The 14975-nt window shown below is 49.4% G+C and overlaps 1 protein-coding gene across 2 annotated transcripts in view; it reads left to right on the top strand.

The window, feature by feature from the left end:
• Positions 1-8564, top strand: part of DNAJB1 (DnaJ heat shock protein family (Hsp40) member B1) — a 28610-nt gene extending 20046 nt beyond the window's left edge. Inside the window, exons 4-6 of one of the 2 annotated variants that reach the window (XM_019746153.2) lie at positions 4094-4868; positions 5961-6538; positions 7199-8564. In XM_019746153.2, coding sequence (XP_019601712.1) covers positions 4658-4868; positions 5961-6538; positions 7199-7429 — 1020 coding nt within the window. In that variant the 5' untranslated portion in view covers positions 4094-4657 and the 3' untranslated portion in view covers positions 7430-8564. Of the gene's footprint in view, positions 1-4093; positions 4869-4983; positions 5213-5960; positions 6539-7198 lie in introns of those variants that run through there. The other variant, XM_074338108.1, reaches the window with a different exon arrangement.
• Positions 8565-14975: the final 6411 nt, after the last annotated feature.

Raw genomic sequence — 14975 nt, 5'->3', positions numbered from 1 at the left:
GAACATTCTGGAATTCACCTTTTGAGGCTGCTTTCCTGAGCCCCCCACTCACTCAACAGGCATTATATCATTTTGTGAACCTACTATGCTGTGTGCCAACTGTGGCATACAAATAATTTTCACTCCCTGCTCACCCACAAGAAGCTCATTGAAAGGCAGGTCCCAGCCTCCAGAGGAGAATTCCTGTTTTTTGGCGAGTGTTGCAGGAGTAAGGACAGCTTGTTGGCCTCATCTGGCTTCCAGTAGCCAGGCTGTCAGCAGAAATCAAATCCACCCTCAGAATGAAGACTGGCCACTTTGTTCAGCCATTCATGACACTGTACTGTAGCTCAGTCTGTGCCTATCATTGGGGACAGCTAAATCGTGCTTGTGTCCTCAGCATCGCCAACACAATTGGCTAATTCATAACAGTGACAAGTAACAACATTTGGTGTTTGCTGAGCCAACTGTACCAGGCCCCTGAGAACAGTTTCCAAAGGAAAAATTCCAGAAAGGGGTTGCATTTGGCAGTACTGAAAGATAAGTGGGGCCTCCTGGGTCTTGGATTTGGAGGACCCCACAGTCATTTGTATGTCGAAGCTCTGGTGTGTTCGGTTGTATTCAGCTCACAGTTGTATTCAGCTCACAGGCTCCTTTTGTACTTCCCACACGTGGTAAGGTAGAATCTTGATTTTACTAGAACCCGGTTTGGCTGGTTTTAGGGTACATGATTGAGCTGATTCAGAGTGTGTGAGGGAAGGTGAAGCTGAGAACAGACAAGCTGAGGCTGGTTAGCAACTTTCTGGTTGGCTGTATCAGGAGCCCCAGAGAGAAGTTTCCCAAGCCCTGCCCTGCTTTGCCTTTTTTATTTTTAGTGTGAAGCCCATAGGATGTTTTTGTTTTCCTTTGTTTTTTATTGAAGTATAATTTACATACAGTAAAATTCACTTTTCAGTATCTAGTTCTGAATACAGACAGTGGTATGACCACCACCAGTGGGGATAGAGAACATTTCTATCATTTCAAAAATTTCCCCCGTATCCCTCTGTAGCAGATCCCAGCCCCTGGCAAGCACTGATCTGCTTTCTGTCCAATACTTTTGCGTTTTCCAGAAGGTCCTATAAAACAGCATCACACAGTATATAGTCTTTTGAGTCTGGCTTCCTTCACTAACAATGTTGAGGTTTGTCTTCATTGTTTCCTGTATCAGTAACTTATTCCTTTTTATGGCTGAATAGTATTCCATTGTGTGGCTAGATCACATTAGTTTATCCATTCACCTACTGAAAGACATTTAGGTTTTAATGGCTGTCAGTAATTACGAATAAAACCTTGATAAACCTTGGCTCATGGGTTTTATGTGAACATGGATTTTCATTTCACATGGGTATTCTACTAGGATTGGGATTCCTGGCTCATATGGCTGTCATGATTTTGAAGGCCTTTTTAATAATAAGAGTTGAAAAGAGTGGTGATGCTTTTTTTTTTTTAATTAAGGCTTTATCATCATCTGAATCACGTCTTGCACTTACCAGAAGTACTCAGTGTGCCAGACACTGCACACTTCAGCATTTTACTCCCTGGGTGGCCTCAGGCAAGTCACATGACCTCTCAGAGTTTCAGTTTCCCCACTTGTAAAATGGAGGTAACACTAGGCCAATTTCCTAGGATTATTGTGTGTTAATACACACTGAGAGCTTGGAGACGGCTTGATACATAGTAGGGTCATGTCCATGTTAAGTGTTATTATAATGTGCGTTTCCTGGTCCCTCAATTTCATCCACATAGCAACCCTGGGAGATAAGACCTACTCTTATCCTCATTTTATGGAGGACACACCTAATGTTCCAAGAGATCGAGCAAGTTGTGCAAGATCTCACAGATAGTAAATAAGTAAACAGTGGGTCCAGGATTTCAACTGAGGCTGACTGATGCCAGACTCACCCGCTTAGTTCCTGTATCAGCAAGGGGTCTACCAAAGAAATAGAACCAGTAGGCTGTATGTGTTTGTGAGTGTGTGTGTGTGTGTGTGTGTGTGTATTAAGCGATTTATTTCAAGGCATTGGCTTACACAGTTATAGGGACTGGCGAGGCAAGTCTGAAATCTGTAGGGCAGACCAGCAAGCTGCATACTCTTGGCCAGGAGCTGATGCTGCTTATTCAGGGAAACCTCAGTATTTGCTTTTAAGGCCTTTCAACATTTGCTTTTAAAGCCTTGCAACTGATTGGATGAGGCCCACCCTCATTATCTAGAGTCATCCCCTGTACTTCAAGTCAACTGATTGGAGATGTTAACCTAACCACAGCTACAAAATACCTTTACAGCAACACTTTGTTTAATTGAACAACTAGATACTATAGCCCAGCAACGTTGATGCATAAAACTAACCATCACATCTTCTCTGGTTGAGTGCTGAAGCTCTGCTGAGGTTTCTGGAAGTGGAAGCCACTTTTCCAGTAACATTCTGAAGTGCCCAGTGAGTGTCCAGGTCAAAGAATCCTAAAGAAGTGTTGGAGAATTTTTTGTGGGGATTTTTTTGGGGGAAGGGTAGTTAAACAATGAAAACTTTCTGAACATGAGCCAGGTATATTAAAGGAAAGGGGAGGCCCTAAAGTTGCCCCCAAACACAACACCCAGAGCCATGTGAAGATCTTTGGAGGCCATCACATTTGTTAACTCTAAATTAAGTTTATCCTGTAAAGTAAATACTACCGTGTTTCCCTGAAAATAAGACCAGACAATCAGCTCTAATGTGTCTTTTGGAGCAAAAATTAATATAAGACCCGGTCTTGTTTTACTATAAGATTGGGTAGAATATAATATAATATGTTATAATATAATACCGGGTCTTATATTAATTTTTGCTCCAAAAGACACACTAGAGCTGATTGCCCAGCTAGGTCTTATTTGTGGGGAAACACAGTAGCATGTAAGTGTGACAAAGTCCACAAACTGAGTTTTTCTCCATAATGATTCTCCTGCTGTCTATGTATGTCACTTTTTAAAAGTCAAACTCTCTCCCTTCTCCATGACTGGTTCAGGACCCCTGCCATGCTGTGCCTGTGGACACCCAGCCCAGACCCATCCTCCCAGGTTGGCCAGTGTATATCCTAATCTAGAGTCCTTACTGACATGGTTACCCCAGGGTCAGTGAGTGACCACGGAAGGCCGGAATCCTTCTGCTGGACTGCAGGGAAGGCCTTGGTTGTCTTCCTCAGGAGTCCCAGCCTACACAAGGGCAGCAGTCCCTGGACTTTTTGCTGTGATTCTGCCAGAAAGTGGGTAGTTCAGCAGCCCCCCATTCACCAAGAGGGTTTAGTTACCCCTCTGAAAGTGCTTCCCAGACCTATCCCAGGCACTTTACAAATGTTGATTTATATCAACTTCGAAGGCCTACCAAGTGGGTACAACCACTACCCACATTGTACAGATGAGGAAGCTGAGGCCCAGAATGGCTCAGTAATCAGCCCAAAGTCACACTGCCAGGAAGTGATGGAACCAGAACAAAACCAGGCTGTCTGACTCCAGAGCTAGTGTCACACCACCCTGACCTCCCAAGAAGTACCTCCAAGAACCACCCCCCTCAGCAGCCACCACTGCCTACCCCTTTTCCTTACCCCCTTCCCAGGTGGTACCCCTTTCTGAGCCTCCTTTCCCTATCAGCCCTGTCCTTGACCACAGGCACCTCAGACTCAGAGCCAAAAGGAATCATGTTGCCCATAGAAGAGGAAACAGAGGCCCTAGAGGTGTAGGAACCACCCATGTCCCCCCAAATCATAAAGGTAATGGAGAAAAAGAAGCAGGTGCATTCAAAACAGCCAGAAATATTTATGAAGTGTCCACTGCAACTGGGTGCCAGACACTGGAGGTGGGAATCACAGGCTGGGGGGCAGGTGACATTTAGCATGAAAACCACGGAACAAGATAATTTCAGATTTTAGTGGCAGGTGTTCTTGAGAAAACGGTGAAATGAAAGGCCTGAGGAGCGCGACTGGGAAGACCTCTCAGGGAGGTGAGCTTTGGTCCCTAGGCCTCAGCTCGCTTTATAGAGGGACCTGTCTGATGAAAACAGGCACAGTCCTAGGACTCCCAATTGCACTCTCCCCATTGCAGGGAGAAGAAGGCGGGTGGGTATTCCTAGAAGGGGGATCTGGGACAGAAAGACATTCACCAACGTGCCGAAAGTCCTCGGCCGGGGCCCGACCCTGGGAGATGCGAGCCGGTAGGTACACCTCCTCCGGGGAACGGGCGGGGCCTCCCTTCCCGAGCAGCGCGTCGAAACCTCTTGACCCATGTAGGGGGCGAGGCGCGCGGCAGGGGTCACCCCGGGCATCCCGGACAGTGAAATCAGGTCGCGATTGGCTCCTCGCGCAGGGTGGGCAGGGCCTTCGAGGTGCGCGCGCCGTGGGGAGGCGTTGCCGAGGACCGAGCGTGAAGGGGCGTGGCCACGCGCGGACAGCCGTTGGCGGCGCGGCCCCCTCCACGAACGTCAAGCGTCGCGGGCTGGGCGGCGACGATTGGTCGGTGCGGTGCAGGGGGCGGGGCGGAAGGTTCTGGAGGGGGCTGGCGGGCTCTGGAAGCTTCCGCCGGACGGGTATATAGAGTCCGGGACAGGGCGGCGGCGGCGGCGGAGCTCAGGAACGGCTACAGCTGGGTGGGGGGCCGCAGGTGTGGGCCATGGGCAAAGACTATTACCAGACGTTGGGCCTGTCCCGCGGCGCGTCAGACGAGGAGATCAAGCGGGCCTACCGCCGCCAGGCGCTGCGCTACCACCCAGACAAGAACAAGGAGCCCGGCGCCGAGGAGAAGTTCAAGGAGATCGCCGAGGCCTACGATGTGCTCAGCGACCCGCGCAAGCGCGAGATCTTTGACCGCTACGGGGAAGAAGGTACGTGCGCGCGCGGCCGGGGGCGCGCCCCCGCCGTTTGACAGGTGGGGAAACAGAGGCACGGCGGCGGGGCTGCAGCATCCCGGGTGGTGGCTGCCCCAGGCGGCGAGCATCCCCCGCCCTCTGGCCATGCGCGCCTCCGCCCTCGGATTGGCAGCCGCCGGACGAGAGGAGGAGCTCTGGCCGTGCCGCTGGCGCAGAAGCTTCTAGCATGTCAGAGGCTGCCCCTCCCTGGATGCTTCCGCCCACGTCCCCGATCGCCCCCGGGTGCGGATGGAGAAGGGGACGGAGGCTTCTTCAGTTGATGGCGCTGCGTACCCCTGGCCCCAGCTCATCTGGGAGAGGTGCGGGGCCCCGCCACGCAAGGGTGCAGGACGAGGCCTTTGGCTGAGCGCCGGCCACCACCTGCGTGCAGTGAGCCTGCAAAGGGGACCGCCAGTTGTCCCCTACTTCCCTCCTGGGCCCCTGGGGGGGCGGAGTGAGCTAATTCCTGTAAACTGCTTACCCAGCCCAGGAAGTAAATGGCAGCCAGCGCCCACAGCGGCCGTCCAGGTGCAGGGAGAGGAGGGGACCGCCTCTGCCAAGCCTCGTAGGGTAGCTCTCCTCAGGGAAGAAAAAAGCAGCTTTCCTTTTTATCCAATTGCCCGTGGATGACTCACGCTGGCTTTTGGGCTTGGTGTTAACAAATGAAGTGATTTTTCACATAAGGATAATGGCAACGGTGCCAGGGTGTGAGAATTAGAAAGCTGAAAGCTGGCCCTGGATGTGCATTTTTCATCTGATCTCAGTGAATTCTTTGTTAAGTCTTTGTATTATTGTCGGGAGGGTAGGTCAGTGAAGAAGTGGCAGGATGTGGGTGGGCCCTAGAAAAAGCCATGTCAGAGCTTGAGCTCCCTCACCTCTGCTTTGCCATACTGAAGTACTTGGATGGGGAATCTGTGTCTGCTGCTACAGTGGGAGGTAAAAGCTCAGGTTCTTCCTTGTTCTTTACTGACAGGCTAAAAAAATTGCTCTTCCAGTGACCCCCAAGCACTTTTCCCTTAAGGAAAGCTTTTGGCCAGTCATTTGACTTTTTGGGATTTTGTCTTTCAGGCCTAAAGGGCGGTGGTCCCAGTGGTGGGAGCAGCGGTGGTGCTAATGGTACCTCCTTCAGCTACACATTCCATGGAGACCCTCATGCCATGTTTGCTGAGTTCTTCGGCCGAAATCCATTTGACAACTTTTTTGGGCAGAGGAACGGGGAGGAAGGCATGGACATTGACGACTCATTCTCTGGCTTCCCCATGGGCATGGGGGGCTTCCCCAACCTGAACTTTGGACGGTCTCGCCCTGCCCAAGAGCACACCCGAAAAAAGCAAGACCCCCCTGTCACCCATGACCTTAGGGTTTCCCTTGAAGAGATCTATAATGGCTGTACCAAGAAGATGAAGATCTCCCATAAACGTCTGAACCCCGATGGGAAGAGCATTCGCAATGAAGACAAAATTCTGACCATCGAAGTGAAACGGGGGTGGAAAGAAGGGACCAAAATCACCTTCCCCAAGGAGGGAGACCAGACTTCCAACAACATTCCAGCCGACATCGTCTTTGTTTTAAAGGACAAGCCACACAATATCTTTAAGAGAGATGGCTCTGATGTCATTTACCCAGCCAGGGTCACCCTGCGGGAGGTAAGGCACTAGGTGGGGCAGTGTCTGTGGAGGGAGATAGCAGATAGCGCTTTTTGCAGCAGTTTGGGGTTCTTTTTTTCATTTCTCTGTTAATTTTTTTTTTTTAATTGAGGAACAGTGTTTTCTGCAGGACCCATCAGCTCCAAGCCAAGTTGTTGTCCTGCAGTCTAGTTGTGGAGGGCGCAGCTCAGCTCCAAGTCCAGTCGCAGTTTTTGTTCTAGTTGTGGGGGGCACAGCACACCATCCCATGTGGGAATTGAACTGGCAACCTTGTTAAGAGCTTGCGCTCTAACCAACTGAGCCATCCAATTGCCCAGTGGCAGTTCATTGTCTTTAATCTGGTTGTGGAGGGCATAGCTCACTGGCCCATGTGGGAATTGAACCGGCAACCCTGTTGCTAAGAGCTCACGCTCTAACTGAGCCATCCAACCACCCCGGTGTTTGTTTAACAGCTATTTCTGAGTGGTGCCCCCAGACTTGGGGGTGCGGCAGGAGCAAGGCTGGCCAGGACTCTGTTTTTCAGGAGCTTTCGTGCTGATGATCTGGGTAGATCTGGAGGGCAGGGTCTAGCTACGCTCTTACTCTACCCAGATAGTTTCTGGGCAGGAGTGGAGCTTCCTAAGGTAATTGCCATCTAACGCTGTCACTTTGCTTTCCAAGGCTCTGTGTGGCTGTACTGTGAACGTCCCCACTCTGGGAGGCAAAAACATACCCGTCGTGTTCAAAGATGTCATCAGGCCAGGCATGCGGCGAAAAGTTCCTGGAGAAGGCCTCCCCCTCCCCAAAACGCCCGAGAAACGTGGGGACCTCATTATTGAATTTGAAGTGATCTTTCCCGAAAGGATTCCCCCGTCATCAAGAACCGTACTTGAGCAGGTTCTTCCGATGTAGCCATCTCCGTCCCCCAAGGACTGACCAGGGACCTTTCCAGAGCTCAAAGATTTCCGGACCATTCCACCAGTAGTGGACCCATGAGACAGCGGGAGGGCCCAGGGAGGGCTTTCGTCCTGCTAAATGTTTTCCAGAGAATATATTACAATCTTTCAAAGGCGCGAACTAGACTTCAGTGGTTTTTCAAGCGATAGGGCAGCAGGTGGTGGGGACAGCAGAAGGCATTCCAGTCTGCCCCATAGGTCCTGCAGCCCTGCTGGGATGGGCCCAGCCCTCCCCGTTGTAGGCCCTACTCAGGACCAGGCGGCAGCCGCACTACTGGATTTGAGCCCTCTGTCGTCCCTTTGCTTGTGGCCGTTAGGTGATGTCAATCTGCTATCCTGGTTACCAGACCCTGTACGCTCTTCAGTTTCTGTTGTATGACCAGTTTATGTTTTATTCTGTATTTGTCTCCCACATTTTGCTCTTCCTCTGAAGAATCCTGTCTTTTGCCATCTCAAATTGAGAACCTAGACTATTTTTGCAGAACTGCCTGGCCGGCGCCCACAAGCAATACCTCGTTTCCAGCAGGACCAAGGAAGCCAGTCTCAGTGAGTGAGAGTGACTTATGCAGCCATCTCTCCCTTGGGGGTCAGGGGCCCTCTCAACCTCTGGGTCCTGGGGCTGAGTATGCTCGCTTATGGATCACTCTTTCCTTTCCTATAAGGTCATTTTTGGCACACTGGGGCCTCCCAGTGGCCTAGATCATTTTTTGTTTAATGGACTCTGGACTCTTTCAAAGGGATCTGATCCTTTTGAATTTTGCACAGCCCTAGATATAATCCCTTTTGATAAAAGGGTCTTTACTCCTGATTACAGGAGCACTGTGGAACGTCTGTAAATGTTTTTATAATTCTGTGTAAATTCGTGTACACTCAAAGCAGTCCATGGCAGCTGCTGCTCTCTGTACAGGCCCATGATGGAATTCAGAAGGAACTTGGGAGTGGGGGGGTTGGAACCAGTGTCTGTTCCCTGCAGGCCAATCTGGTGCTCAGACTTTTAGACTCATTGTAAGTTGCCACTGCCAACACAAGACCAAAGCGTGTGACTTGTCCTTGTGCAGCCTGACAGCATTAAAAACTGATGCTAAACCTCAGCGGAGAGGTCCTGCGACTCTGTTTGAGGGTTCTGCTGAATGGGGCTGGAGCGGGGCTTGGGCATTCCACCAAACGCAGCCAGGGCAGAGTTCTCTGTGAGAGAGAACTCTTCTCTCGTTTGCTCAATGTGGGGTGGGGGACGTCAGCCCACCTGGACTTTTGGATCCAGGCATCCAGAGACCCCAGTGCATTCAGAGCCTGTTTTTTTGTGAAGGTTGGGGCCAAAGTTAAGCATGTTCCCTTCTGGTCTTCCAGGACCTGGTGGCAGGAGCCCAGGGGTGGGCACGGTCTGCCCTCTTCATCCCCCTCCACTCCTTTCTTGCTGGAACAGGCTGGCTAGCAGGCAGCCCCTAGCCAAGCGGGACAGTGATTCCAGCCCAGTTCTGGTGGTAGCCCCACCCTGGGGAAAACCATTTCCTGCCCTCATTTCATTTGCAGGCCACTGAAGCTGCTTTTAATTTGTAACTTTTTTTAAGGAACTGGTTTTATTATAAGGTAAGTAATTACACAGGCTGTAAGCAATGTATTGCTACTTTGCTACAAAACATCTTAAACACCATATTAAAGTGAACCTAGGAGTGGCTTTCCCTTCCCACTTGAAACCATTTAACCACTGAAAACAATCTAGGGGTAGTACTGTCCAAGAGAACTTTCTGCAGTGAAGGGACTGTTGTCTAAATGGAAATTACGATTAAATAAAATCAAAAATTCAGTTTCTCAGTCATTTCAGCCACATTTCAAATCCTCAGCAGCCACACGTGGCAAGTAGCAACTATAGGACAGCGTAGAAATAGAGGGCTTTGCACTCAAATCTCAGACACCAGTCTAAGAAGGGCAGAGACATTGACTCATTCTGTTTTGGATGTGACTCCATATATTGGAGCCAAAAGAGACTCATCACAAGAAATGTCTACTGAACTACCTCAGGCATCAAGATGACAGTTACTGCAGAATTGGCCCTGGCTTCACTTGGGGTCACAGATCCCCAGGGCTGCCATTCCTCTGCCCCCAGTCTCCATTATGTAGCAGGTCCCTGTGAACTTCATGTCTAAGTGCCGTGGGCATAAAAGTGCACAGTAATGGGAACTCACAGAAATAACCTACTGAGGGCATGGGGGGCAGTGTGATTGTTCAGGAAAGCGGCCGTGGTGAAAAAAGATAAGACTCAAGTGGACAGAAAGCCTGCCTCAAATGCATATTTTTTGCCCACACTGGATCTGGTTGTGTGTGTCCAGAGTTTGGTGGGTCCGCTAGCAGACCCTTCCTTTCTGGGCTGTCCTTCATTGGATTCCTTCCCTACACTGCCTCTCAGAGCACGTATCAGAGTTTCTTCCCTGTCAGTACGTGCAGAGCTGCCCCTTTGACCCATCTAAATGCATTGCACCAGCAGTGTCACATTTTAACAGGCTTTAAACATAGTACAAAAGTCAAAGTGTACATCCAGCCTGTTGTGAGAAGTCGAGTGGCCTCCCACCTCGGCCTGCAGCTCTTTCCCTCTGTGCCAGGGTAGGCAAGCCATGGCATCAGAGAGGCCCTTTATATTTTTTCATTTTTTTGTGCATCTTCAGAGAGTGCTTATGTAAGCACAAGTACAATTTCTAAATTTTCAGTTAAAGTTGTTGGCTGTGGAATCGCAGTACCAAACTTCTAATGGCACATAGAGGGAGAATCTCCACTCCACTGTTCAATCACCCACAGCAAATGTTCGCAGTGTCTCCTGTGCTTTTCCTGAGATGTACAAATGCAGTTTTCTGTCTTTACACAAATGGTACATATTGTACACTCTGCACTTTGTTCTCTTATATTGGAGGCATGAAGAGCTTCCTCATTCGTTACTCTACACCTTTATTCTGCCATGCCTACCCAGGTGGGTGTGAAGATCCAACTGAATGGTGGCCCGTTTCTCTCCCCTAGCCATTGTCCTCACTTCCAAGTTTGAGTCATACAGTTCAACCACTTTCTAGCTGTGTGACCTTGGGCAAGTGACAACCTCTCTGTGCCTCGGTTTCTTCGATTGTATAATGGGCATAATGATACAGAAGGTACTCACTTCTCCAAGGTTTCTCTTTCCATGGTTTCAGTTAACCTCAGCCAACCGTTGTCCAAAATATTAAATGGCAAATTCTAGAAATAATTTCTGTTTTAAATTAAATGCCATTCTGAGTAGCTTGATGAAGTCTCCATCCTAGTCATTCCTTTGGCCAGCTTATCCACACTGTATATGCTACCTAACCCTGTCCCTCACTCCCCACCTCCACCCCCACCCCCGTTACTCAGCCATCTCTGTCATCACAGTGCTTATGTTCAAGTAACCCCCATTTTACTTAACAATGGCCCCAAAGCACAAGAATAGTGATGCTGGCAATTTCGTATATGCCAAAGAGAAGCTGTAAAGTGCTTCCTTTAAGTGGAACGGTGAAAGTTCTCAATAAGAAAGACCACATTCACATAACTTTTATTATAGTGTATTATAATTGTTCTATTATTGTTAATCTCTGCTGATTTATAAATTAAACTTTATCATGGTATGTATAGAGAAAAACATAGTATATATGGGGTTCCGTATCATCTGTGGTTTCAGGCATCCACTGGGGGTCTTGGACCATTGTTTCCCACGGATAAGGGGGTACTGCTGTAGAACTTCTTCTAGAGTTGTAGGGACTTCCACATACAGATACCCACACGCGAGGGCCTGGTGTAGAACCAGTACTGTGTCAGTTACTAGAATACTATACACCCTTAAGTGAAGCTCTCTCGGCCCACAGCCCTTAACCCCAAAAACCAGGTGTCCCAAGTCTTTTAGGTCAGTGCGCTCAGTCAGCTTCAAAAACCAAATCCCCAGATGAGCTGCTGAGACCATCAGCTCGAGCCCTGGACCCCGTCCAGCCCAAGGACACTCTACCTAAAGCAGGCTCACTCCCTAGCTGTCTTGTGACAACCTGCTCACTCAACAGAGGCAGCAGAACAGCGGGCTGTGGGGCTGAGCCGCCCTGGCTCTGAATCCTGGATCTGCCACTGCTGCTGTGTGTCCTTGAGCAAGTGACTTCACTTCTCTGGGTCTCAATGCCCTCCTTTGAAAACCAGGGTCAAATGAAGGTACAGACTTCATAGCGGTGTTATGAAAACTGGGAGAGGTGGGGTGGGGGGTGGGGGGGGAGGTGAGGGTAAGGGGGATCGAATATATGGTGATGGAAGAACTGACTCTGGGTGATGAACATACAATGGGATTTATAGATGATGTAATACAGAATTGTACACCTGAAATCTATGTAATTTTACTAACAATTGTCACCCCAATAAATTTAATTAAAAAAAAAAAAAAAGAAAACTGGGAGAGGTAATGTATCAGGAGGCAAAAGAATATGGTGTTAAGATCTTGGCTTCTGGAGGGTGGCTGTGCTGAGTTCAAATGTTGCTCACTGCATCCCCCTGAGCAAATGACAAAACCTCTCAGAGCCTCAGTTTCCTCCCATGTGAAACAGGACTAATTATAGCAGCCACCCCTCTTCACTCCCCCAGAGTGAGAAGTCAGACAGCTAACCCCCAAGGAGAACTGTACACAGGCCTGGCCCAGAGCAATTAATAGGCAGCATTTCTAAAGCACTCAGCAGAAAACCTGCCCCAGGTCTCCTTGAATATTACTTATTCTCATTAGTTACTAATTATTGAAGCACACAGTATGGTGCCTGACACATCATAAGCACTTGTCCATTCAATATTTATTTAATACCTACTGTGTGCCCAGCCTTGTTCTTGATGCTGGGGACACAGCAGTGAGTAAAACTGGACAAAATCCCTGCTCTTGCAGAGACGACAGTCGAGTGGGGCGGGGGAGAAAGAAAATAAGAATAAATATATAAAGCATCTAATATGCTAGATAGTGATGAAAGTGATGAAGAAATATAAAACAAGCGGGTAGGGTGTTGGGTGCAATTTTAGGTAACAAGGTCAGTAAATGTGTCACTGAACAGATGACAGTTGAGCAAAGACTTAGAGGTAAGGAGGAAGCCAGGTGGATAGTGAGGGAAGAACATTGCAGACAGAGGGAGCAGCCTGTGCAAAGGCCCTGAGGTAGGAGCATACCTGAGTTGTTTAAGGAACAGCCAGGAGCCCAGTGAGGCCAGAGTAGAGTGAATGAGGAAAGATGAGAGGAGAGGAGATGGGAAGAGATGAGGATAGGTAGGGGGGTGATGGGGCAATTGGTACATGGCCTGGTGGGCTGCAGGGAGAACTTTGGCTTTTCCTCTGAGTAAGGTAGGAGCTTGTGAGCGTTTTGGTTTTGTCTTAATTTTCCTTCCCTGGGGGTGGAGAGGTGGAGTGTCATTTGATTGTAAGATAACTTCAAGTTCCTGAAATCTGTCATCATCAGTCTCTTGAAATTTCAATATACCAACTTTCCATCTTAAAATAGCACAACACAAACAAGTACCTATATTTTCTATTAAAATCTAGTCCTTAAAGTACATGTACTCCTGTTCCCTCCCACAGACCTGACAACATTTTCACAGTCTGCTGATTCCATACTTGCCCAAGATGAGGTGGGGGAGGGAGTCTGGAACTCTGATTATTCAGTCAGACATCTTCCCTCTTTGTCATGAGGGGAGGAGAGACAACCTTAGGAACACTCCAGAAAGTACCCCTTCAGAGCAATGGAATTTCCTTGAGGTCACCCACCATCTTTGCATCACCAGTGCCCAGAGTGGTGCCTGGCCCAGAACTGACTCTTTGAGTGTTTGTTGAATGAATCATTGAGTGACAAATGTGATTCAGACAAGAGGTCCTGTAACATTTGTCCTATGACCACTCATGTCAGGGAGTGTGCAGAGAAAAGACAACCCAGGCCAGAGGTCTGCTGTGGTCCCTCCGGGAAGGGCCCCCCACACACATTCCACTTCCTTCAACTACCTGGGAATGGATGTTCTCTCTGGCTCCAGGAAAGCCCCTCTATCCTGGGGCCCTGCTCCTATGTCATAATTCATGTATTCGTCATTGGGCACAGCTCCTGAGGGCCAGCTCAACAGTAGGCACCAGGGGAACCGAACCCAGTGAGCAGCAAAGACAGCAATCTGGGGGTCTTCACAGTCTTCTGGGAAACACAGACCTAACTATAAAACAAAGGTTTTAGTTTCTTGCGGCTGACACATCAAAGTACCACAAACTGGCGGGCTTAAAACAACAGGAATTTATTCTCTCAAGTTCTGGAAACCAAACCCAATGTGTGGGCAGGATGGGTTCCTTCTGGAGGCTCTGAGGGAGAATCTATCCCAAGACCTCTCTCCTGGCTGCTGGTGGCTGCCAGCCACCCTTGGCAGTCCTTGGTTTTAGCTGCAGCACTCCAATCTCTGCCTCCATCTTTACATGGCAGCTCTCCTCTGTGTGTCTCTGGGTCTTTGTCTTATAAAGAAAGACACAATGTCATTGGATTGAGGGCCCACCCTAATCCAAAATAACCTCACCTCGAGATCCTTCATTATGTCTGCAAAGACCCTTATTCAAACCAAGGTCATATTCACAGAGTCGGGTATATAAATGTTTCTTGGGGGGCGGGGGGGTTGCACCATTCAGCCCATTACACTGGGCAGGGGACTTCCTATGATCAGAGAGGTTGGAGGACAGAGGTCTGGCTGGCCCTGGGCACACAGGCCAGGGGTCAGGAGTTCGTCAGGGTTCAGTGATGAACCACTGGAGCTGAGGCCCATGGAGGAGACCCCTAGGTAGACGAGGGGTGTGGACCCAGAAAGCCTGGGGAGCAGGAGGCCCTAAGGCTGGGTGTGGCAGGAACAGAGAAAGCAGGAGAGTAGGGTGAGGCGTGCCTAAGATTAAGACAGGCCAGTCATCAGGGCCCTGCTGAGACAGGCCTGGGAGCCTGAGGTGGAGGAGAATCAGGCTGAAAGAGTTTGAGTCAGGAGGGATATGGTGTGATTTGCTTTTACCTAGAAGTTCGTGCTGGGACCTGGGCGATTTGTCTCATTGGGGGCCCAACTTTCCTTAGGAAGGTTATGCTGGACATCAACATGGCCTGGCCTGACTCCAGACGAAATACTTCAGTGAAGGGTATTTTGAGGACATATGGACTCATGGTGGGGCTGGGGGAGGGGCATCGGCAAAGAAGGAGGGGACCTGACTCGGGTGCTCACGGGCACCCTCTGGCTGTTGTGAGGGAAACAGACTCGGGGTGCAGCAAAGGCAGAGCTGGGAGACCAGAGAGAGAAGTCGACTGCCGGAGATGATGGGTCTGGACCAGGTGGGGGCCAAGGTGGTGGGAAATGATTGGAGATGTATTTTGAAAGGCAATATGCCCATCGGCCCTCCAGAAAACAGCACTGCTGCTATGTTTTATCGTGACTTCCTAAAATCAAATAGCCAGGGCAGGTGCCCCAGCCAGTGCTCAGACCTGAGGCCACAGGACC

This window comes from Rhinolophus sinicus, linkage group LG07 (genome assembly GCF_036562045.2).
Source record: "Rhinolophus sinicus isolate RSC01 linkage group LG07, ASM3656204v1, whole genome shotgun sequence".
In the NCBI taxonomy this organism is placed as follows: domain Eukaryota; kingdom Metazoa; phylum Chordata; class Mammalia; order Chiroptera; family Rhinolophidae; genus Rhinolophus; species Rhinolophus sinicus.
Note: the sequence above shows the minus strand (reverse complement) of the source record. Positions and strands in the feature narration are given on the sequence as shown.